General features: G+C 33.5%; 4 protein-coding genes and 2 non-coding genes across 7 annotated transcripts; 2 read left to right on the top strand and 4 right to left on the bottom strand.

Annotated features, from left to right (window-relative positions):
• The first annotated feature begins 1,650 nt into the window (after positions 1-1,650).
• On the top strand, positions 1,651-2,707 carry LOC130932771 (glutathione S-transferase F11). The gene is made up of 3 exons (XM_057862186.1): positions 1,651-1,903; positions 2,062-2,110; positions 2,262-2,707. Exons 1-3 carry the CDS (start codon positions 1,757-1,759, stop codon positions 2,705-2,707), a joined length of 642 nt encoding a protein of 213 aa, XP_057718169.1. The 5' UTR covers positions 1,651-1,756.
• A 657-nt stretch (positions 2,708-3,364) lies between these two features.
• LOC130938665 (small nucleolar RNA Z103) lies at positions 3,365-3,458 on the bottom strand. Its single transcript, XR_009069823.1, has one exon. It is a non-coding gene; the product is annotated as a small nucleolar RNA Z103 (small nucleolar RNA).
• Positions 3,459-3,536: 78 nt separating this feature from the next.
• LOC130938667 (small nucleolar RNA Z103) lies at positions 3,537-3,638 on the bottom strand. Its single transcript, XR_009069825.1, has one exon. It is a non-coding gene; the product is annotated as a small nucleolar RNA Z103 (small nucleolar RNA).
• Positions 3,639-4,773: 1,135 nt separating this feature from the next.
• LOC130935613 (sucrose synthase 5-like) lies at positions 4,774-9,064 on the top strand. 2 transcript variants are annotated; one of them, XM_057865436.1, is made up of 15 exons: positions 4,774-5,060; positions 5,144-5,298; positions 5,386-5,578; positions 5,678-5,796; positions 5,893-6,109; positions 6,350-6,445; positions 6,528-6,701; positions 6,795-6,911; positions 7,020-7,186; positions 7,299-7,523; positions 7,626-8,192; positions 8,280-8,418; positions 8,542-8,639; positions 8,809-8,832; positions 8,922-9,064. In XM_057865436.1, exons 1-15 carry the CDS (start codon positions 4,815-4,817, stop codon positions 8,935-8,937), a joined length of 2,553 nt encoding a protein of 850 aa, XP_057721419.1. In that variant the 5' UTR covers positions 4,774-4,814; the 3' UTR covers positions 8,938-9,064. The 2 variants fall into 2 exon arrangements, with proteins under 2 accessions (XP_057721419.1, XP_057721418.1); XM_057865435.1 differs by having other exon boundaries at positions 8,806-8,832.
• A 338-nt stretch (positions 9,065-9,402) lies between these two features.
• On the bottom strand, positions 9,403-14,542 carry LOC130932860 (uncharacterized). The gene is made up of 13 exons (XM_057862302.1): positions 14,286-14,542; positions 13,749-13,896; positions 12,350-13,307; positions 11,793-11,895; positions 11,496-11,509; positions 11,184-11,402; positions 10,879-10,950; positions 10,591-10,677; positions 10,458-10,496; positions 10,273-10,377; positions 10,035-10,197; positions 9,820-9,929; positions 9,403-9,720 (listed from the first exon to the last, which is right to left on the bottom strand). The coding sequence occupies exons 3-13, from the start codon at positions 12,569-12,571 to the stop codon at positions 9,634-9,636; spliced, it is 1,221 nt and encodes a 406-aa protein (XP_057718285.1). The 5' UTR covers positions 12,572-13,307; positions 13,749-13,896; positions 14,286-14,542; the 3' UTR covers positions 9,403-9,633.
• Positions 14,543-21,085: 6,543 nt separating this feature from the next.
• Positions 21,086-24,935, bottom strand: LOC130936756 (NAC domain-containing protein 45-like). The gene is made up of 6 exons (XM_057866908.1): positions 24,846-24,935; positions 24,483-24,750; positions 22,937-23,469; positions 22,313-22,738; positions 22,146-22,227; positions 21,086-21,868 (listed from the first exon to the last, which is right to left on the bottom strand). Exons 2-6 carry the CDS (start codon positions 24,637-24,639, stop codon positions 21,186-21,188), a joined length of 1,881 nt encoding a protein of 626 aa, XP_057722891.1. The 5' UTR covers positions 24,640-24,750; positions 24,846-24,935; the 3' UTR covers positions 21,086-21,185.
• Between the last annotated feature and the right edge of the window lie 219 nt (positions 24,936-25,154).

Here is a 25,154-nt window from a genome sequence, read left to right as displayed (position 1 = left end):
GATGAAAATGTACATGCATATATAATATAATCAAATTCCTTCGAGCTTTTTTTCTTCAAAGAAAAATAGTTTGATGACATAAATTTGTACACACACACTATATATTGACTAATCATTCTATTACCTTAGAATGAAATATAAATTCACAACAATTTCACTATACGTACATTTTTCCCATCTTAAACACCATATGTTGATGATCAATGGTGGAGTTTGAAATAAAATTTTGGAGGGCAAAAATTTAACATAAAAGTTTAATAATAATATTTATATTAAAATAAAATTTATAAATATAATTATTTTTTAAGTTTGTTACTAATAAGATAATAAATAAATAATTCTATAAGATAGAGAATAATTGTCAAGATATTTTTAATATAGATCCCATTTAAGATAAATTTGTCTAACCTCATCTTTTTAATTTGGGTGATATTGTCAACTTTAAAACCGTTTTCCAGAGTCTCATTTCAAAGAATTAAGGTCAAACTCATCAAATGCACTCTTTAAATTTTTGAAAGTTGTATTTTACTTTCTTCGTGATTCATTAAAGTAGAAGAACTATTGGCAGGTGTTGATATTGTAGAAGTTATATGTTCTTATTCTTGAATATTATCCTTCGTCTTAAAAAATGTATCAATTCTTTGATTTTTCATAATTATTTTGTATAAAAATTTGAATATATTAAAAAGATAAATATTAAAATTTATAATATTTATTATTTTTTATCAATCTATACAAATACAATAATATCAATATTTATTGAATATTCTAATATTTTTTATCAAATAAAAAATTAAATAAAATAAATAATAATATATAAAATAATATTAAATTAAATAAATAAAAAATACCTAAATTTTTTAGTAAAGCATATTTTTTATAATGAGAAGCAAAGCAGCAAACATTAAGGAGAGTGTTTTTTTTGTGACTGAATTAAGGAGCATGTTTATTATACAATAAAAGTATTCAATAAAAATTGAACTTAGATACTCTAAATTATAGTAAAGTATTTGAGCCAATTCAACTACTCTTTATTTTCTGAAAAACTACTACTAATTTTTTTATAAAAAATTTAGAGGGGTCATGCCCCCAATTGTCTTAGTGAAACTCCGCCTCTGTGTTGATCTAATATCTTTTTAACAATTAATAGGAATTTTTTATTTTATTAATTGGAAACAATTTAAATACCAAAGTAATGAATAAGAAATGTATTTTAGACGTGCGTGTGCTTAAGTAACAAAACTAAAATTGATTTGTGTGAGAATAATTGTCATGAATGCGTGACATGTAGATGTAATTGTAAGCAAATATTTTTGTTGGTGAAAATTTATTTATCGGAAACCAATTCTTTTAATCAAGCTTAAGCCGTTGAATAAAAATATAATACATAACCGATAACTTACATCTAATCACCTTTTGCTATACGTTCCGGTTAAAAGCATTACAATTCATTAAAAGACAAAAGTAAACTATTTGGTATGTGATTATTTAAGAGAGTTAAGAGTAATGAATTATAACAGTAATGAATTAAGATGACATAAATTTTGAACATCTCGATCCTTTAAATTGATATACACAATTCATAAAAATGGGGACGAATGTGGACGTCATCACGTGTTAACCCCCAGGTTGGTTGGAGAATGTAACCTGCAGAAGCAGTAATAGGGCCATACATTATATATTCAGCACTGGCATCCAAGATTTGAAGACATATTAGCTTAATATACAATTTAATTTGCCTACAAAAATAGAGAAAATGGTGGTGAAGGTATATGGTCCAAGAACAGCAGCCTGCCCTCAGAGGGTGTTAGCTTGCCTCTTAGAGAAAGGGGTTGACTTTGAAATTGTCCATGTTGACCTTGATCACGGAGAGCAAAAGCAACCTCATTTCCTTCTGAAACAGGTGATATGTCAACATATACTTGAGAGATCGTGTTACATTATACTCACATAAAAATGTCATGGGAGATTGAGACATTTATTATACATAATTTTGGAAAATTTTTAAATAAGAAATTACTCGTGCTATTGTGTTTTTATTGATTCTTCTTCATTTTGCAGCCTTTTGGTCAAGTCCCAGTTGTGGAAGACGGGGATTTCAGACTCTTTGGTATGTTCCTTCACTCTTAAATCATATTTCTATAGTTAGAGCTTTATTTTAAGCTAGCTGACAAAGCATTTTTACTGATTTAGGTTATTATATGAAACGGACTCATCATTAATTTCCCATCTATTGAATTAAATTGTAATTTTGCATACAGAGTCAAGGGCTATAATAAGGTACTACGCAGCAAAACATGCAGAGAGTGGTCCTAATCTATTAGGTACAACCTTAGAGGAGAGAGCAATGGTGGACCAGTGGCTTGAAGTAGAAGCACACAACTTCAACGATTTGTGTTTCACTCTCATGCTTCAACTTGTGATCCTTCCAAAGATGGGTCAGCCAGGGGACTTGGCTTTGGCTCATAGCTCTGAGCAGAAGCTAGAGAAGGTGCTTGATGTCTACGACAAGAGGCTCTCAGAGAGCGCTTATCTCGCCGGAGACACCTTCACTTTGGCTGATCTTAGTCACCTTCCGGGGATCGATCATCTCATTGAGGATGCCAAGATGGGGCACTTGATCACTCAGAGGACCAATGTTAATGCTTGGTGGCAGAAAATAGCAAGCAGGCCAGCTTGGATAAAATTGAAGAATTTGATTCATTAATTACGAAATGTTTAAACTTAATAAGAATAAATATCTTATGTTTTTATAAAATGTAAGCTTTTGTGTGTGCCAAATCATTGTGTGAGTTAAAAACAGATGAGCCTAGTGGCCAAAAATATCATGATCCACAAAATTGATTTGTCTAGCAATAAATAAAACAGAAATTTTATGTTTGGATATCAAATGTGCTTGATCCTTGATGATGTGTTCCTATGTACTTGGCGCAAAGAATAAAAATGTTGGCAGAATTTCTTGTGAAATTGAATTTTTTCTTCATTTGTAAGATTTTCTTACATAATTAACTTGTTAGGTACTTTTAGATTTTTCGCAGGAAAGAGGGCTGTTCAATGGAATCAAAGTCTGAAAATGATAAAAATAAATAAATAACAATAACAAAAAATCCTAATTCTGGATATGATATTGATATTACAGAAGAGCCAAACTTGAATTCTACTGATTTTAAAATCCAAGCATTAAACTTATGTTTTTATAGTATTTGGAGTATAAATTCTATGGGTATTAAGATATACCAAAATATAAAAACATTTCAGTGTCAAATACCCTTGTTTAATTCCTCCAATACAACAAAATAATTAACAATATACTGAAATCTAATATCAGAAATTAAAGTGTGTAAATAAGTGTTTATTTAAAAAGATGGATCAGATTAATTGGCTTGGTTTCTCTAACGAGAAAAAATCGCACAGTAATATCAGCGTCGATCATCTGGGGAAATAATCATCACTTCCATCATTTAAAAAATAGTTCCTAGCATAGAATACAAAAATAAAAAATATGACCTAATCAAACAAAAAAATTGAGTTGGTATGAAGATCAGAATTTTGGCTTGGAAATTCAGAAGACTGAATTTATGTATATAGCAAAGTTAGAATCAACTTCGATCATATGGGGAAAGTGTCATCATTTCAATTCCAACTCTCAATATTCAATACATAGATTCAAAATCAAATTTGAAAACATAAAATTTGACAAAAGAAGAGAATTTCCCATTCTGCAATAGGAACTAAAATCAATGGGTTGACAATGCACATTAAATTGCAGGAAGGAATTGATGTGGCGTCAGCTCATACTCAGTGCCCAACTCGATTAGGGCAATGGTAATCAGTAATTGACGCGTGATTCGGCACGAACATGCCAACCCAGAACCCTAAAACGAACACTAATAGAAAGATTGATACTTTGAGAGAGAACTGAGAAGAGTGCAGAAAGTGAAGGAGAGAAGCTTGAGCAGCGCTGTATTTTATAGAGGGAAGAGTGCGGCGAAAACCCTAGTTTTGCATTTGAAGAAACCCTGGTTTTGAAAGGTGGATGCGGGTCCTTTAAGGGAGAATGATCTATTGGGTCATTTTTCGGTCAGCTATTGGATTTAGCCCATAACTAACAGGCTTGAGCCTGATTAATATTTGAAACAATATTCTAACCAAATTTTTTTATAAAAATACAAAATAATTAAGAATATAAAAATTAATACTAGATGTGATCAATGGAAATTTCGAAAGAGACTCCACTATAAGAATAAAAAATATTATTTATATATTAAAATTAACTATCAAAATCAGCTCTTATATATATAAAATTTAATTTATTTTTAATATTTATTATGTATTTTAATGTATATTAATTTTGGCCATTGATTTTAGTGTATAATTAGTATGGTTGATATATGAATATTGTATCCATTTGTTTGCATAAGATCAAGAAGAAAGTAAATGGCTTGGACATGAGAGTTTACTAGATTCTTTTTCTCTGATGCATGCTTACACACCCCCACAAACAAAAACATTTTTTGGCTATAGCACAACAACGCAAAGAGACATAAAGAAGAAAAGAATGATACCTATAATCCTAGAAAATATATTCACGTTTGTGCTGGAAAAATGTTCTTTCTCCAACTCTTGCACCAATCAACACCTCCTCTAGTGGGCCCAATTCCACCCAAAAAAGTTATCCTCACACATGATATTAATAGTATTAGCAAATAGCAATAGCAATGTATATATAAAGTGCGACACATCTCATTAGAGCAGCAACCAAAGACATAGATACCAATTTCTAAGCCTTAGTTTACATTGTTTTATTTGTTGAAATGGCTGCTGCTGCTTCTTCAGCACCGAAGTTGAAGCGCACGAATTCCATAACGGAGAACATGCCGGATGCATTGAGGCAGAGTAGGTACCATATGAAGAGGTGCTTTGCCAATTACTTAGAGAAGGGAAGAAGGATAATGAAACTCCATCACCTGATGGAGGAAATGGAGCAAGTCATAGATGACAAGACTGAAAGGGATCATGTCTTGGAGGGCAATCTTGGCTTTATATTGAGCCATACACAGGTTAGCTTATTCCTTTTTCTTCTTGTAACTTGCTATACAAGTCACCTTTGATTGCTTCCTGGAACTTTGAAACATGCATGCAGGAAGCTGTTGTTCATCCACCATATGTCGCGTTTGCTGTGAGGCAAAGTCCTGGAGTTTGGGAACATGTCAGAGTCAACTCTGAGGACCTTAAAGTTGAGGCTATAACCTCCACTGACTACCTCAAATTCAAGGAACGGGTCTATGATGAAAATTGGTATCAATTTTTTTTTTTTCTTTTTTATCAATTAACCAATGTGACCAACTCTGTTGTTTCGATGGTTAACTGGGGTCTATGTCACAGGGCAAATGATGAAAACTCATTCGAAGCGGATTTTGGAGCTTATGATTTCCCTATTCCCCGTTTAACCTTACCATCTTCGATCGGAAATGGACTCAATTTTGTCTCAAAGTTCTTAACATCAAAGTTTAGTGGCAATTTGTCAAAAACACAGCCTATAGTGGACTACTTGTTATCACTGAATCATCAAGGAGAAGTAGGTGCCAGAACAACAACATAAACTTTTAAAATCCATAAAACATATACTTTTTTTTTACATTTATGTATCTTCCAATTTTTCATTTACAATTGTCAGAAACTGATGCTGAATGAGAGGCTGAACACTGCTGCAAAGATTCAGCTTGCACTTATTGTGGCTAATGCATATCTCTCAGCAACTCCCATGGATGCTCCCTACCAAGATTTTGAGCTAAGGTAAACAGAACAGAACAACCCCTTTATATTCTTAGATATATTATATAGGAGGAACATGATTTTTGACTCAATAATCAATACCAATGTTGAGTGCAGGCTTAAGGAATGGGGATTTGAGAAAGGATGGGGAGACACTGCAGGAAGAGTGAAGGAGACAATGGGATTTTTGTCAGAAGTGCTCCAAGCTCCAGATCCAATGAATCTTGAGAAGTTCTTTAGCAGAGTTCCCACAATATTCAATGTTGTCATCCTTTCCATCCATGGTTATTTTGGCCAAGCTGATGTTCTTGGATTGCCAGACACTGGTGGACAGGTAGCAGTTCTTGACTCCAGTTACTTGAAAGCCTTTGTTTGTAAATTTTATGATAATTTGATAAGTTCTTGAGAGGAAAAAATTTAAGCAAGTTTTGATGACTTTATCATATGTTAAAAAATACTAATTATTGACAAAAGAAGCTAAAAAAAAGGTTACCAAAGTGAAAATTTTGGGATTGCTTTCATGGATAACAACTTTTGTAAACTATAACCTTTGTTCTATTTCTATTTGGAACAGGTAGTTTACATATTGGATCAAGTGAGAGCTCTGGAGGCAGAGCTGCTTATGAGAATTAAGCAACAAGGGCTAAATGTGAAGCCTCAGATTCTTGTGGTAAGGTTCTTACAAAAAAGTGATCCGTTTCTAACTTAATTTTTAAAAAACACACATGCAAATATACTATTGAACTTGACAGGTCACAAGGCTCATACCAAATGCTCAAGGAACCAAATGCAACCAAGAGTTGGAACCAATCATTGATACCAAGCACTCCAACATTCTGCGCGTGCCTTTCCAAACTGATAATGGAGTCTTGCGTCAATGGGTTTCTCGCTTTGATATTTATCCTTATCTTGAGAGGTTTTCTCAGGCATGTGTAACAACATCTTTTATGAATCTTAACCTGGGAGGTTTTGTTATGATGAAATTTCCACCTAACCAGTTCTTTGGTTCATGATGATAGGATGCCACAGCCAAGGTGCTAGACTTCATGGAAGGGAAACCGGATCTTATTATTGGAAATTACACTGATGGAAATTTGGTAGCTTCTCTTATGGCTAACAAACTTGGGATAACTCAGGTCACTATCCCTTATTCTAAGTTGTCCTTGACAACTTCTCTTTAATTTCAATGATGTCCTTTTATTACATTATGTAATAATTTCCTTAAGTCATTGCTTGAATTCCAGGGAACTATAGCGCATGCTTTAGAGAAAACTAAGTATGAAGATTCAGATGTCAAGTGGAAAGAACTAGACCCCAAGTATCATTTCTCAAGTCAATTCATGGCTGATACAGTAGCAATGAATGCGGCTGATTTCATCATAACCAGCACCTATCAGGAAATTGCAGGAAGGTTAGCATCCATATTAAAAATTAAAAGAAAATTCACTTACATAACTTAGAACTCAAAGATAAGATGAATATATACACATAAGTTTGTAACAAAAAGTTTTTGTTTTTTGCAGCAAAGATAGGCCTGGACAATATGAAAGTCATGCAGCATTTACACTCCCAGGGCTCTGCAGGGTTGTTTCAGGTATAAATGTATTTGATCCCAAGTTCAACATAGCTGCACCTGGAGCAGACCAATCTGTCTATTTTCCTAACACAGAGAAAGACAAAAGACTCACTAAATTTAATGCTGCCATTGAGGAACTATTATACAGCAAAGTTGATAACAAAGAGCATATGTAAGTGACTACTTGCCACTTCTTATGGTTAGTGTTCAGATAATAATCACTATATTCTTCCTTAATTACAATTTTTTTATGCTGAAATTATTATGGAAACAGTGGGTATCTAGAAAACAGAAGAAAACCAATCATATTCTCAATGGCAAGGTTTGATGTTGTCAAGAACTTAACCGGCTTAGCCGAATGGTATGGGAAGAACCAGAGATTGAGAAACCTGGTGAACCTTGTCATAGTAGGAGGCTTCTTTGACCCTTCAAAATCCAAAGATAGGGAGGAAATGGCAGAAATAAGAAAGATGCATGATTTGATGGAAAAGTACCAACTCAAGGGTCAATTTAGATGGATAGCTGCACAGACGGATAGATATCGAAATGGCGAGCTCTACCGCTTCATTGCTGATACGAAAGGAGCTTTCGTGCAGCCTGCTTTGTATGAAGCATTTGGCCTTACTGTCATTGAAGCAATGAACTGTGGCTTGCCTACTTTTGCAACCAACCAAGGAGGTCCAGCTGAAATCATTGTAGATGGGATCTCTGGCTTCCATATTGATCCCCTTAATGGAGAAGAATCAAGCAACAAAATTGCTGATTTCTTTGAAAAATGCCAAGTAGATTCAACATATTGGGACAAGGTTTCTGCAGCCGGATTGCAGCGCATAGACGAATGGTAAACAAGACTCACACCAATTTAACATTTATAATACACCTACATGTAAAATCATAATCTCAAAAATTTGATGAATTTGTTTTGTAGCTATACCTGGAAGATCTATGCAAACAAGTTGCTGGATATGGGAAACATTTATACATTTTGGAGGAGAGTGAATAATGAGCAAAAACAGGCCAAGAAGAGATACATTCAGATGTTCTACAATCTTATGTTAAAAAAATTGGTAAGTCAATGTGCTTAGTCCTTTGAAACACATCCATAATAATTACTAATAGTTAATATAGTTAATATAATCTTATGATCAAGAATGACTATCAATTCTGATGTCCCAAATTAAATGTCACAGGTGAAGACTATACCGGTTCCAAGTGATATACCTCCACCACCTCCTCCACCACCTCAACCAGTGCCAAAGCAGCAGAGTATGAAGAAACAAGGAACTAGGTATAACAATCAGCACCTCACACAAAGCTTCACACTGAAGTAACTGAAAAAAAAAATATCCTTCACTTGAATTATTTCTGCTTTCAAGATGTGTATCATGTCTTTATGAGAAATTGATTTTTCATTTAATCCAAGCTAACATATAGTTTATTTGTTTTTGCTATAGCAGACGTTCACAGTCCAAATTGCAAAGGTAAGTTACTTAATAATAGCTATATAGTCCTTGAAAAGTTCATGATTTTCTTTTATTTATCAACTCAATAATTTCTTTCTTCGTTTTAGCTTATTTGGAGCATAACATCAAGTGGAGGGTGCTTCATAATGCTTCTTCTTGTCACGGTGCTGGATGTTGGTGTCTGTCTTTCTTTCTAATGCTTAATTGTTGAATTAAGCTCCAAAGTTGATAAAATAAAAAAGAGAGTTTAATTATTATTAAATAAGATAATAAAATTTGTACATTATATAATTACAAAATTAATAATAATTAAATAATATTCTGTAATTGTTACAAATTCAAAATTGTTTCAATAAAAGTTGCTTCTCTGTGACAAATAGTTTGCTTTGGCCTTTGTGTGAGAAAACTCAATAAAAGAATTATTTAACTCTCGAGCCTTTGTTCTTTGTTGTTGGAAGAGAATGACATGAATGGATGGAGCAACAGAAAAACTTTAAACTCTATTTCTTTATACAACAGACAAATTAAATTACCCTAATAATACAGTTTTTTAGTTATATTATAGTTTTAAAACAAATTAATATGCAATACTAATTAACTTAAAATTAATCAAGATGGTAAGTTCTTTAATTTCATAACCAATAGTCGTAAGTTCAATTTTTGTAGTTAAAATGGTACCAAACAAAAAAGTGGCATTATTACATTCTGTGTATAGAACTATCGATACTCATTGCTGAGTACAAATAATAATAATTAAAAAACGTATAGATCCTATATTTTTTTTTAAAAGAAAAAAGTAATTTGAGATTTGAGATATAATCATCCACATGCTACTACTGTAGGGTCCATTGTAGTGGAAGTATTCCTATCACACATTTCAGGACCAATGTTTATAGGTGCTTCTCCCTGCAAGAAGACAGGAAATACCTTGAGAGTTAGGGAAGGAATACCAAACACCATCTTGCAAATTCTCTTTTTATTCTCAAAAATTTAATGAAATCATACCTTTGCAAGGTTCCTAAAGTAAGTCATATTGTAATTTCCGGTAGGAAATAAAACTTCAATTAGATCTGCTAATACCAATTGAGGTTGGGCCAATGCTCCATTATACCAATCTACATATACATGCACCATGGAAAGTTAGTTAGTTAGTTAGTTATCAAGTAGCTTAAATTAGTGAGGTAAATGCAACAAGTTATAACTTATAACTTCGTAGTTACCTAGTGTATAATTTTGAATCCTTTTGTCATATCTCCATAGGCTTGTGTTTGTAAGAAAGGAAAAACAAGAACGATCTTCAATGTTTAAATTTTGGATAAATGTTGATAGCATGTAGTTGGCTGGATCAGAAGTTAATGTTTCGTCGATGACTACTTCCACGGTCTACATGGAAAAAAAATCATAGATAAAGATAAAGAATTATGACAAACAATTATCACATAATCATAATAAACTTACACATAAGATGGCATGGAGTTCCTCTACATCATCAGGATTAGAGACATTGTAAGTGTTCTTGTTTATAGAAGCATCCAAATTCTCTCCTCCCGCATCTTCTACATACTGCTTGAATAGTTTGTGTATCAAAATTAACAAAGATCAAGTGTTAAAGGCTTGTTTATCTAACAGCAATGCTTTCATACCTTCAATTGATATGCTTCCTTTGTAAAAGACCAAACACCCTGAAAAGATAAAATACTCAATAGCTCCTTATATATAGTTTGAAGATGACAGATAAAAGGGTGTGTCCTGGAGTTTGGTGATACTGATACATACATTATCATACTTCATCCAAGCTACTGTTGGCTTGAATGATGTTCGATTCGTTGTGAGTTTAGCCATGCACAAATAATTCTCCTTAACCTACACAAATGATAAACCATTTTGTCAGAGCAATATATCTCATAAAATTATGAAAACATTGTGTATTATCCAACTGTAGCTTTCATTTTAAATATACTAGTCTACAGGTTACTGATGATAGCAAAAATTTACAGAGAAAAAAATATTCTTCATAATGATATATAAACTATTACTGATGGTGGAACAGAGGAGTGTTCTTACTGCAGCATAAACTTGATTGGCCCTAGCTTCAACATTTGCAAAAGCTCCAATATACTTGATCCACTCTGCTCTCTATCAAAGTAAACACAGTTAGTTCAAACATTCTAGGCAAAGAAAATCTTCATTATCATAAGTACATACATCTCTCTTCAATAGCCAGGTGTACAAGCTAACCTGGTACCCTATGTCCACTGTTCCAGGTAAAAATCTATATATATATATATATATATATATATATATATATATATTGTTCTGTCCTTTTGGATATTGAAAATCTAGCCAGTGCATGATCTTCAGGTGCTTACCTGCAAAGGCGTATCCTCGACAAAGGGAACAAAAGTTGCAAAGTTGCAAGCTGGTTGTTGATCAGTGTCACTATAGAAGTGTGCTGAGAACTGTGCAATCTGTTGATAATCACTTTTGTTTAATATTTGAATCTGCCCTTCTTGACGCAATTTCAAGACACATGGAGAAGCCACCGAGTCTGCTGTTATGCCTTTCAAGCTCTCCAGCAAACCTAAAATCTGCTCTAAAAAAGGGAAAGATTAGATGAAAATCCTTCTATCATGATCGTTTGAAGTTTAACATGTAAACTTGGAGCACTGAAAGACTCTCACCTCTAAGAAGGAAACTTGAGTTCCAATCCCAGCAGACAGAAAAGAATGACAAACAAGTTAGGGGCAACAAAGGTAAATGAAAGCATTATTGTATTAAGGCATCCTTTAAGTATATGATTCAATAAGAATTGGCTAAAATGAATTGAAAAATCTTTTTAATATTGACAAATACAATGAAAGGGTTACTGCATTAGTTTGGTGGTAGATCAAATGATGTGTTACCTTTTTATGCTTAACATTTTGGTTCCCAGTTAAGAATAGAAACCATAAGGTGAATGAGATAAGCAGGGTATATACCTGGAAAATAATCTGTATCAACAGAATAGTTTGACAATGGAATGACAAATGATTTGATTCTTGAGGTGCAGTATTTAGTCCTTGATGCAATCCTTGAATTATTCTGCCAATGACACAGCAAAATGATGGAAGAAAATGAGTAGCTGAGAAATACAGCTTAATTAGCAGGGAAAATACAGCACACATGGTAAAATTATAAAAGGAAGGAAAAAAAAGAAAGAAAAATAGTGCAATTCCTAACTCATATGTTTCCCAAAAGATGAGAAGCTATTCCTTCATCAGCATCTATTTTGAGTATTTTCAGATCAATGTTATCTATTTCTTTTGTTATGCCAATGTCATTTTTTAAAAAAATCTCTTATCTTTATCTACAAATGACTTTGCTGGTAAAGATTAAAAAAACACAATCACTCATGTTAAGGACCTCACCTCCCCCTCATTTCCATGTCATTGTTTACCCTTGTAAACTGAAAACTAAACAAATCTTAAGGATACAGTGCAATCTTAACACGAGTTCAAAGACAATGAAAAGAAAAATGTTCAGAAAGATGAATTACCTGGAGAAGAAGGTAGCTCTGGCCATCAATAGCATTTTTAATGACTTTGAAGGTCTGGCCATAATAAATGTGGAAGTTCACAGCATCCTCCACCTTTGAGAAGCTGCTCACTTTTGTTGGGGTGGTCCCTCCACGAACACCTCCACAACAGCTCAAGACCCAACCCAATGCCAAGAGAGAGAACAAGGCTTGCAGCCAAGAACTACAAGGAGCTGAGTCCATGAAGGTGAATGAATGATAAAGTAATTAAACCTGTTGCTATACACAAATAATGTGAACAGTTGAGCTAATTATATATGTGCCACACTTTGCTCATAGTCATTATTTTAAGCTACCTTTTAGAAGGTAATAATAGAAAGCTAATAAACTTTTTAGCTATAGCAATTATGTTTTGCAGCCAAGCTAAACTGATAAATAATGCTTTAGTTTCTGTGATGAGAATAATGAAATATAGATGGAGATTCAGACTTGAGAGTACAGAAATGTAATGATAAATGGATTGCAATAAAGAAATAATATTGTTGAAATATATAGTATGGGAAGGTTATCAGGTGTACCAGGAACACCGGTATTCCAGTTGTTTTAATCGTTGATCTGAATTATAAAAATTATATATAATATATATTAATTAAAATCAACGGTTAAAACAACTGGAACACCGATGTTCTGAGGAACACCTGATAATTTTCCTATAGTATGAAATGAATTGTTGGCATGTAGCTAGTGGGATTCGCACTCTTATATTTTACTAGAAAGAGGTTAATAGTGTAGTGACCCGTGAACCTATCTTTGGGCTATTTTGTCATGTTCTTTTCAACTTGTATATTTATGTTGGTTCCTAAATTGATGGTACTTACTGTTCCCTATAATTCACTTTGATACTCTGCATTCTGCAATGTTTGAGTGATCAATTCATCAAGCATGTGCTGTGCACTCACCTTACCTCATCTTCACAACTCTACACTCAAAATCAAAATCATTCATTCCCTGCTTGCAGCTTCTTGTAACTAACAAAAATGATTACTACATCCAGATTAATTGATAAATTTATTATCTAACATTTGCTCAACCAATGACTCACAAGAGCTTAATTAAAGTTGTCATATGAGCCGTTCAGGAAAAGAAAAAGGTTATCTTGTGACTTGTATAATAAATTTTGATATCAGCTATGTTAAAAATAATAAATAAATAAACCGGCTGTGAAGTGTGAACACTTTGGTAAAACAAAGGGACCTAAACTCCGCTTTTTTATAGGGCTCCATTATAGTATGTAGTTGATTATTGATCATTGTCGGATATCAAGATACACATAACACATAATTACATAATATAAAATGAAAAAATGAAATGTAATTAACCTTATATTTTTTTACTAATTAAGATTAAGAGTCTAAGATACCATAGGGTAAGACAATTATGGTGTAAATCTCAAAGCGTGTTGAAGCGAGTGACGCATTTGAGAAAATGTAAAATGATGAATGGTACGGTGTATGGTCCCGTGATAGACAGCTTCACGAATCATGTGTAAATTGACTCCTTCGTGTTTGCTGACAGTCCAAATTCACAATAAGTCAATGACATTGGATTATTGTTTCAAAATCAGATATTTATGGAATATCATATGTCATAATATAAATGTGAATAAATATCAAAATATTCGTAAATAGTTTCTGATGTTTCACTTTTTTATTTTATTTTATTTTTCCATAATATTTTTCCTTCAGCTCAAGTGTTAACAAAATCTATTCCTATAAAGGACTGTGGAAGATGAATTCACTAAGTCAAACATGTACAAATCCAATCTGCCAAATTCTAATTCTTTCATTAACTGCGTCTTTGCTGGCGGCTCAATGCATACTTTTATACACTGTCCATCAAAACATTTTTGAAGATGCATTTTTCCTGAAATTCTTACCAACATTAAACATCAAATTACCTTTTCACTACACATGGAAAGTTTTGATTGCAGTCTCTGCTTGAGATGAAAAACTTCAACCTGTAATTGAAATGCCTTGGCTCTATCTCCTTCAATAACTCCTCTTGTTGGGTGCAACTCCTTCTGTGTATCCTCTCGTTGACCTTCATGCCACTTATCTGATGGAATAAATTATTTAAGGTGCTTAGGAAATGAATAACTATATGCTGGAAAAGAATTCTCAAGCTAATAAACTCCTCCTATTCGAGAAAATTTTTATAGCAGTCCCTAGTATTTATGTAATTATCCAAATTTAGGGAGAGACTAATTGAGTTTAATTATAATTTGGTCACGTCAGTTACTTGTTGGAACATTCTAGTATAACAAAAAAGAACAACATCAACATTTCAATAATTAAGTTAGCAATGGTATTTGAAGTTTGATCTAAAAGATCACTATTATAAAATACTAAAACTAGAGCATCAATTATTAAATTAAGTAATGGCGTGAATTTCAAAAATTACAATAAGAATTTACTTCCTACTCAATAGACAATATCGCAGTACTAATCACGGAACGTGTAATTTTTTTATTTATTTTTTTAACAGTTAACAGAGTAAAGTATAATTTCTAATTCTTTAATATTTATTGTTTCATATTTTTTTTTATCTTATTTATAAAATTAATAATAAAAAATCATATTTTATTTTCTCAAATGTTAAAAAAAATAAAAAAAAATTATTTCTTTATAATATAAAAAAAAGAACACCAAATAATTATCTAAGAATATTCTCACTATTAAAATTTTTTTTGGCTGAGTTTTATCATAATGGCAAATACATTTGCCTTATACCTAAGAAGTTTGATAGAGTAGTAGTCATCAATTAGGACTGGCGACTAATGTTTCCGGAGGCTTATACTGAGGTGCTGGCGCGCCTTCATTCTGATCATTGCCCGTTGTTCACTAGGTGCAAATGGCAGAGAAGGCTACCAAGAATCATCGTCCGTTCAGATTTCAGACTGCATGGATGACTCATCCTTTCTTTAGGAATGTTGTTCATACAGCTTGGAATAAAGGAGTTCCGGATGTGGTCAAATGTTTGTTGGAGGTTCAAAAGGATGCAACTAGCTTCAATAAAAAGGTTTTTGGCAATATTTTTGTTAAGAAAAGGGAGCTGGAGAGGCTTTTGAATGACATTCAGATTACTCTGGAGAGTCAAGAGGATCAACAGCTTAGGATCAAAGAGCAAGTTTTACATCAGGAACTGAATGCTGTCCTTCTTCAAGAAGAGCTGTTGTGGTATCAAAAATCTAGAGAACAATGGGTGCGATGTGGAGACAGAAATACAAAAATTTTTCATCTGCAGGCGGTTATTAGGCGAAAGAGGAACAAAATTCATGGGTTATTTTTGGAGGATGGGTCTTGGGCCACAGAGACTTCGACTCTAGAAATGGCGACAAATTCTTTCTTTCAAAAACTCTTTTCTACAAGGGAGGATATTGACTTGGACGCCATGGGACATTTTCCTTGCCCATCTCTTAGTACTGAGACTTGTCAAAAGCTAGTGGAATCAGTAACGTCTAAAGAGGTTAAAAGAGCTGTGATGAACATGAGTTCGTTTAAAGCCCCATGGCCAGATAGATTTCAAGCAATTTTCTACAAAGAGTTATGGGACTCTCTTAGCAATGTTGTGTGTGGACTGGTCAAGCGAGCCTTTGAGGGTGAGCCAATGAATGCGGCTATTTTCGATACTCTCGTTGTTCTAATTCCTAAAGTGGAAGTTTCCTCTTCCTTACGGGAGTTTCGACCCATTAGCTTATGTAATGTAATTTATAAAATTGTCACAAAGGTTCTAGTTAACAGGTTCAGACCTTTCCTGTCGGAGATTATTGGTCCTTTGCAAGGAGGGTTCATTCCAGGAAGAGGAACCACAGAGAATATTATCATTGCTCAGGAGATTATGCACTTCATGAGGAACACCAAGTCTCGAAAAGGGACCATGGCGTTCAAGATTGATTTGAAAAAAGCTTATGACAGTGTAGACTGGCGTTTTTTGGAAGCGATTTTGGTCCGATTTGGGTTTCCAAATGCTATTATTAATCTTATATTGAATTGTGTGACTTCCTCTTCGTTGGCAGTTTTGTGGAATGGGAACAGGCTACAAAATTTCAATCCAATGAGAGGATTGAGGCAAGGAGATCCCATGTCTCCTTATCTATTTGTTCTCTGTATGGAAATGCTTGCGTGCTTTATCTCTCATAGAGTCTCCCAAGGTTTGTGGAATCCGGTAGCGGTTTCTAGAAACAGACCACGACTCTCTCATTTGATATTTGTAGATGATCTTTTACTTTTCTGTAAGGCATCGAAAGCTCAAGTAATAGAGGTTATGCATCGCCTGGACTTGTTTTCTAGAGCGTCAAGTTTGAAGATAAATCTTCATAAGTCAAAGGCCCAGTGTTCTAAGAGGGTGTCGGAGAAGAGAAAAGAGGTTCTCTCAGGAGTCTCTAACATCCGTTTTTACAATTATTTGGGTAAATACTTGGGAATTAACATCGGTCATGCCAGAGCTTCCAGGAAGACGGCTCAGGAGGTTATTGAAAAAATTTTGAGGAAGCTCTCCAGTTGGAAAGGATGCTTGCTGAATAAGGCAGGGAGGCTTTGTCTTGTTAAATCGGTTATGGCCTCTATCCCGGTTTATGAAATGCAAATTTCTCTTCTCCCGAAGTATGCATGTAATAAAATTGATTCCTTGATGAGACAGTTCTTGTGGAAAGGCCAAGCGACCGGCAAAGGGCTGCCTCTGGTCATGTGGGAGGTCGCCATAACTTCTAAAAGGGCAGGATTGGGTATTTGAGATACTACCTATGCTAACATGGCGCTTCTGAAAAAGTTGGTATGGGATTGTCTAAATAATAGTGAGAAGTTGTGGGTGCAGGTTCTGAAGTATAAATATCTCAGGAATCAATCTGGTATGAATGCAAATAGTAGAAAATCTTCATCGGCTACCTGGAAGAACATTGTTAGTGCCTATGAGCATCTCAAGGAAAGGCTTCATTGGAATGTTAGGAATGTTCACAAATCAGTTTGGTATATGATGAGTGGACTCCTTTTGGTAAGCTTTGCAACTTTGTTCCTTATGTACATATTTCTGAATCAGATTTCATAGTGGCTGACTTGTAGAAAGGGGTGTTTTGGGAGGTTGATAGTCTTACCACGCCTATTCTGCATGAGATTAAACAGTTTATTTGTGGTCTGAGTTATCCTAGTTTGATTGAGTTGGAGCCACAATGGGAGTGGTGGCCTGCAACAACAAAAAAGTATAGTGCAAGGGAGGGTTATAGATGGTTATTATTAGAGAAAACATTGAATTGGAATGCCAATAGTAACTGGAACTGGTTGTGGAATACAAACATTTCGAAGAAGCTCAAATTTACTATGTGGCTTGGCTTACATGATACTCTACCAACTGAGACCTTTCGATTCAAGCGGCATTTAGCTTCTTCAGATATGTGTAAGAGATGTAACAAGGCAGGAGACTATGGATCATTGCCTTAGAGACTGTGATCGATCAAAGGCAATTTGGCATATGTTGGATCCTAGTATCTTGGACTCAACGGCGGGTACTGCTCTTGAAGAGTGGTTTCGGAAGGCCTTGGCTAACAACGAGGCGCCTTTTGGTGTAGGACTTTGGTGGGTATGGAGACATAGGTGCAATGACATATTCAATACTGACAACTCTTGGACAGACCACAAGGTTGTTGCCTTGACCAGAATTACCGCCAAGGACTTACAAGTTTACAGGAATCGAAACAATGTCTTTAGGTCTCTCCGAAATTGCCTGTGTTGAGAACTACCGATAGGCAATAGTTTTAAAGTTAATTGTGATGCAAGCTTGTATCTGGATTCAAATTTAGTGGGATTTGGGTGTATTATTAGAGATTCTAAGGGAGATTGGATCTCGGGCTGCTCTTGAAGCATTTCCCCTGGTCTATCATCAGATGTGAATTATTTGCTGCTTGGAGGGGGCTGGTTTTAGCTTGGAATTGCGGTTTGAGTGATATTAGATGTGAAACGAATTGCCTTGACATTCTGCCTATCATGCATGAGCTTACAAGTGGGTATTCATCTGAACTAACAGATTTGTTTCATAAGATTCAGGAGCTTTTATCTCGTCCTTAACTTGTTCACGTTGAGTAGGTGTCCCGAGAAGCAAATAGAGCTGCGAATTGGATGGCTAGATATAGTGCCAAGAATAATTCTAATAATGTTATTTGGTCTGAGTATTATACTGATCTCCAACAAATCATCTATTTGAATATAAGATAGTATTTACTTTATTTCTTTCTATGTTTAGACACAAAAAAAATACATTTGCCTTCTGAAAATACCACGTGATGAATTCGAATCTCTCTTAATAAGTAGAATATGTAAAGAGAGTATTTAATGTGTGCGTGCATAACTGTGTGTTGAAACCAATTCTTTTTTTATAAAGCTATGGGATTAAAAATATTAGTCTAATAATACAGGAATCTTTTGTCAAAATTATTTTAACAAAAAAGAATTAATGACATGCAAAGATTGGGAACTGAAAATGTTATATATGGGAAAAAAAATCATCTGATAGTTGTCACCTTATATTTAAAAAAAAAAACATATGATGGAGTGTTAAAGAAAGTCTTATTGTATATATTCGTGTAATTATAAATATTAGAATTATAATTAGTGTGAAAATTTAAAGTGGTGTAACAGAAAAAAATTTTATTGGTATAAAATTATACCAAAGATCATCTTTAAATATATACTTTATTACATTAGTTTTAAAAGAGTACTCATAAAACATATCGAAGAGTTTATGTCATGATGTACGCTTTTTGTCTAAGGGTGGTAAACGGAAAAGTCCACCCTTTAGCGAGTTGGCTCGTCCCGCCCGCCTAATGAGATAGTCCTAAAAGTTTATCACGCTCCCGCCAAATCTTTTTTTTTAATTTTTTTACTATTAAGTATTAAATAATATAAATTACCAAAAAATTATTAAATAATATATATAATTTCACAACCATTTTAATAAATTTATAATTTTTAAAGACATAAAAAATTATAATATCTAAATTCACAAACATTAAAGTCTTTATAATTATAAATATGTAATAAATATAATCATAAACCAAATTTTTTGAAACAAAATAATAAAACCAATATTGTCCAAAGTAAAATAAATATTATCCAAAATATATAATTAAACATCTACAAGTTTAGAACATAATCAATCAAACATAAAATATAATCCAAAACACTTAATTAGAACATCTTCAAAAAAATCCTAAATCCGGCGGAAATACCCGCCCACCGCACTAAAACCCACGGTTTAAGCGTTGCGGATAAAGCGGACTTTTGATATGTGACAGTCTCAATTTTTCAGTCCGGTCCGTCTTTTTTGGCTGGTTACGCGAGCCGGCCCGACAGGTTTAGGTCTGTTTGCCACCCCTAATTTTGCCAATGGTATCTTTCTTATGAGAGAGTTAAAGGAAGATCTAAATAAAAAGTTGGATTTATAGAGAGAAGCTTTTGAAATATATGATCTGCGCATAAGTCATAGCAAGACGGAATATATGGAATGTAAGTTCGGTTGCCGAAGAAAAAATCCTAATACAGAGGTGAAGATTGGAAAAAACATCTTACGAAAAGTTAAATTTTTTTAAATATTTTGGGTGTATCATACAGAATAACGAAGAGATTGAACATGATGTAAATCATATAATCTAAGCATATTAGTCAAAATAAAGGAATGTGTCTGGTTTTATATATAACAAAAAAATATCTTTAAAACTTAAAAGTAAATTCTATCACATTGCTATCAAATCGGCTATACTTTATAGTACAGAATATTGGGCGGTCAAATGGAAGCACGAACATAAATTAACTGTGACAGAAATGAAGATGTTCAGATTGATGAGTGGTGGTAGTTTGGATATGTGAAAAGAAGACCGATAGAGCATTCAATTAGGATGGTGGATGAGATGGAAGATAGACAATGAATAAAAGGTAGAAAAAAACTTAGAAAGACCATTCATGAGATGGTCAAACAAAATTTACATATAAATAGTCTTTCTATAAATACGATATATAATAGAGTTCAATGACATTGTTTGATTCATACGGCGGTTATTGTTAGTTGTGGTTGTCCACACTGATTCTTTTTTATGCTTGAATAACAAAATAAATGGATTAAATGAAAATGAATTATATATCAATTTCTAGGGCTGTCAAACGGGCTAGCCCGGCCCATTTAGGCCCAGCCCATTAAGCCCATGGGTTAAACGGGCTGGCCCATTTAAGCCCGCTTTATTCGCGGGCCAAAATTTTTTAGCCCGGCCCATTTATAGTCAGCCCGATGGGTTAAACGGGCCAGCCCGTTTATTATTTTATTTTTTTTTTGAAAAATATTTTGACAAAAAATACCACTTTTAGGTCAAAAATCATTTAAAAATTTTTTTTTTTTAGTTGATGGGTCGGATTTTCGGGTCGGGTCGGGAAAAATATTAGCTAAAAGTGTTACTTTTTTTTAAAAAAAAATTAAACGGACCACCCGTTTAGCCCGCGGGCTAGCCCGTTTAACCCGTCATTTTTTTCGGGTTAATCGGGCTCAGCCCGTTTAGCCCGAAATTTAAACGGGCTTAATTTTAGGGGCAAAGCCCGCCCATTTAAACGGGTAAACGGGCTGGCCCGATGGGTTTAGCCCATTTTGACGGCCCTATCAATTTCTATTGATACAATTGAGTACAATACTACTTCTTAATTAAATAACATATTGACCAAGTAAAATACAAGAATTGTTGTGAGAAGAAAATACAAGTATCCTTCTAAATAATGAAATCCTTAATTAAGTTAGAAGCTAAAAGAAAATAAAATTACTAGGTCAATTAAGGACTAATTGTAACATGGTTAACCCACATGGTACAAAGAGCCAAAGATATGGAGAGGAAAATACCAATTTTCTTCAACACCACACTAAATCCTCTCCCACTTTTAATTCCAACACACCAAGATTTTTCTTGCTGGTTCCATATGATCTTGTGAGCTACTTGTTTCATTCTCTTCATGCTTCTATTAGCACCATAGCAACATTTCTTCTTCACATTAATTGTATCATCATCACTTCTTGATGCCCAATAATTTTCAACTTGCCCCTTCAAATTAACACAAAGCGTCAACAATAGTGCAAAGATAAATACAATAGCACTTGCTAATGTATTTGGTGACTTCATCATCATCAGCTTCTTGAACAAAGACTCTTGATTATTCTTGAGCATCTCCATGGAAGAATTGTTGCCCATTATTGTTACTGGATTCAGTTGAACTTTGATGGTTTGTGAAGGAACAATCTGATGAAAGAATGTGTCGGCTACTCGGCGAGTCGCCACAAACATTCCATGGCTAACCTTGGTTTCTTCAAGGACCTCAAAGCTTGTGGAATTTGAATAATCAATGTTGTCATCATCGTCGATGAAGTTCTCATTTGGGTCACCATCGTTGATGAACCCCATTGAGAAATTGTCAATGTCAGCTTCACTGAATTCTTTGTTGCTATTGTGTAGCTCAGATTCTGCTGCAAATAAAGTTTTATTTTTTTTTCAAGAAAAAAAAAAGGTAAACAAGAGAAAGTTATACATGGCAAAGGGAAACAGCAATCATGCATGTGTTTGTGTATAGTTATGCATGCTTAATGATAGAAAAGTGTTACATAACTAGAAAAAAAATATTTATTAATAAACTGTTTGATGAAATAAAGTAATAAAACTCATTTATTTATTTATTAAGAGTAATAGGAGCAAATATATAAAGTTTTCTAATTATCTAGCTTTGTTGGCTAATTAATATACCTTGAACCTCATTTTCTTGTATGTTTGTTTGGAAGCTTGATATATCCTCAATCGGAACCGTCTTTTGCTCTTCCATAAAGCTCTGCAAAATTATGAAAATAATCATATAAGTTCCAACATTAGTTTTATTGTAGCAAGTAATGGGTATAAGGTCATGTACAACATACCTTGAACTCGCTTTCAAGATCTCCAATCTCTATTGTTCTTAGGTTTTGATCTTGGATTTCATATCTCATGGGGTTCATATCATTTACGGCGTGATTAGTGTAACTTGTGCCAGCATTAAAAGCAAAATCATGTTCGTGATGATGAGGAGCAGCATAATTTGCATTGTTGCCACCCAATAATGTGTGCGAATGGTTTGATTGATTTGTGAATTCATGGGAAGAAACATTAGCATTAGCAAGTGAAAGAATCTGTTGCAAGATATCCGATTCATTGTTATTGTTCATGCTTCCTCCACACATTGAAGTGGTGCCACGTGTCATGATGTTGAGCTCTGAAATTCCCACATTAGGGAATTCCTCCACTACCTCCAATGGAGGCATGGAAAAACTGTGCTGCATCCTTGCACACTCTAGTGCTACATCCACCTGAAAAACATAAAAATATACACAAATATATAATAATTAATTTGATTTAAAGAGAAATTTATGTGCAGTTATTTTTATGTGAAGTTATTAGTTAACTATAGTCAAATGATTTGATAAAAATAATTAAACGTGAGTATTCACCTTATTTTAGTGTGCAGTTAATATTTTTAATTTAAATAAAAGAAAGGTATTAGGCACCTTAGATGGAGAGTAAGTTAGGGCTCCATAATGAGGAAACGAGGAGGATGATGAAGAAGGAAGGTTATTGAGGAATGGATCTTGAGATAAGTGTCCAATATGATGATCCCAAGGCATGGTGTCAAAGACTTGGGGTGTTCCTTGAGAATCAGTTGTCATCATCATGATATTGTTACCAGCATAGTGATCTGCCACTTTGGGGATTATGACCGCCGCTTTCTTGAAAACACGGCAAAGAGCATAGGCATCCTGCAAGCCAGAAGCAGCATTGGTTTCGCATTCCCTCTCATGGAGACGGTACTCGTGCATGACCCAACCAGTGCGAGACCCGTGAGGCGCCCTGCCTCGGTAGTACACAAGGGTTTTCTTCATCCCTACGGCGCGGCTCTGTGAATTTACCTTCCTGTCCTTTCCAGTGGCCTTCCAGTACCCACATTTCGTTGCTCTGTTGGTTCTTGACCCATTTGGATACTTCCTGTCCCGAGGGCTAAAGAAGTACCACTCCAAATCCTTACCCGGCAACAACGACCTCCCTGTATAATATTAATAATAAATATTCCTTGAGTCAATATAAAGGAAAATAGTTAGGTATTGTTTGTTTTCGGTGATACTGAAAGGTCACATATTCCAATTAAAATTTTAGTTTTAAAACACAAAATAAAGGTATAAGAAATTAAAATTTTTTGACTCATATTAAAACTTTAATAATATTAAAAAAATAATAATTTATTTAACATTTTAAATTCTAAAATTTAATTTAATAAAATTTTTATTTTTTAAAAATCATTTATAAAAATTAATTTGTAAAAGATAATTTTTTAAAAGTTATAACTTTTATATTTAATAAATTAAATTAAAATGATTTTTAATAAACACAAGTAATAATAAGTGTGTTTAATAACATAATTTTTAAATTTTAAAAATATTATAATAGAAATTAATATAAAAATTAAATTTAAATATTAGTAAATATATGAGATTATATTAAATTTTTTAATTTTAAAAATTATTTTCTTATGTACTTTTAAAAGAACTTTAACTTTTAAAAACTATAAACATAAATATATAAATTTTTTAATTTATCAAACATAAAACAAAATACTTATATTTAAAAAAAATACAAACACTTTTTTAAAAAACTTTACTAAATCAAGTCTAAATCTACATTTAATCTTTATATTTATTTTAAACTAAATATAATATTAAGATATAATTTAATCTAGTATATTTTACACAAAAATTAATAGAAAAACTTAATTTAACTTCAACCTTCCAAATTTTATTTTTCAATCTCAATTTCTGAATTTCAACCTCTTGTCCAAGCGCATCAAACAAGTATGGGGTGAATGTTTCCTTTTTACTGTTTTTATTTGTTTAATTACTTGCATTGGGAATCCCACTATTTTTCTCATTACTCTGTGTTGACGTTCAGAATAGCTAGCCAGCTAACCCTAAATTAATATATGTGTATCTCTTTCCCTTAACCAAATTAAAAAAAATATACTAAGCTTGATGATATAGACATGCATGTATATAATATATGTACCTGGCAAGTCCCACGGTTCGCACTTGTATAGATCAACTTCAGGAATGATCTCGAGATCAATTTTACGGCCATTGATCTTCCTTTTAAGGTAATAAGCAACCAGTTCTTCGTCTGTTGGGTGGAACCTAAAACCAGGAGGCAATGAAACTGGTGCCATTATAATATCTAAATATTATATGATCTCTAATACCCCACTTAACAAACTATCAGAAACCTCAATAATCCAAGCGATGATCTCCAATGATGCAATAATAATGCTCTCCCTTCCCTGTCACCAACGAACAAAAAAGAACAGTTTGTTAGCAAAATTAATATAATACGACATATAGTAGTATTTGTACATAATAATAAAAGAGTAGAGACCTTAATGTGGAACGTTGGGAGCTAGAAAAATGAGAGAGAGCGAGAGAATGGGTGAGGGAAGAGGAGGGTGGAATGTTGGGGTTGCTTGGGGTTTTAACAAAGAGGACAAAAAGAGAATATAATGAAGAAGCAAATTGGGGTTGTCCCACTATCTCTTTTTCGATCAAATGGAATGGAAGATTCTTTTTATCTTTGTATTCAAGCTTGGGTTTAATATGTTGTGTTATTGTGTGGTAATGATCCTATGCTTCCTGCTAGTTCTTTCTTGGATTCTGGTATGCTCCACATGACAATGCATGGAATATATTA

This window comes from Arachis stenosperma, chromosome 6, assembly GCF_014773155.1.
Source record: "Arachis stenosperma cultivar V10309 chromosome 6, arast.V10309.gnm1.PFL2, whole genome shotgun sequence".
Classification (NCBI taxonomy): Eukaryota; Viridiplantae; Streptophyta; class Magnoliopsida; order Fabales; family Fabaceae; genus Arachis; species Arachis stenosperma.
This window is presented reverse-complemented; position numbering and strand designations above follow the sequence as displayed.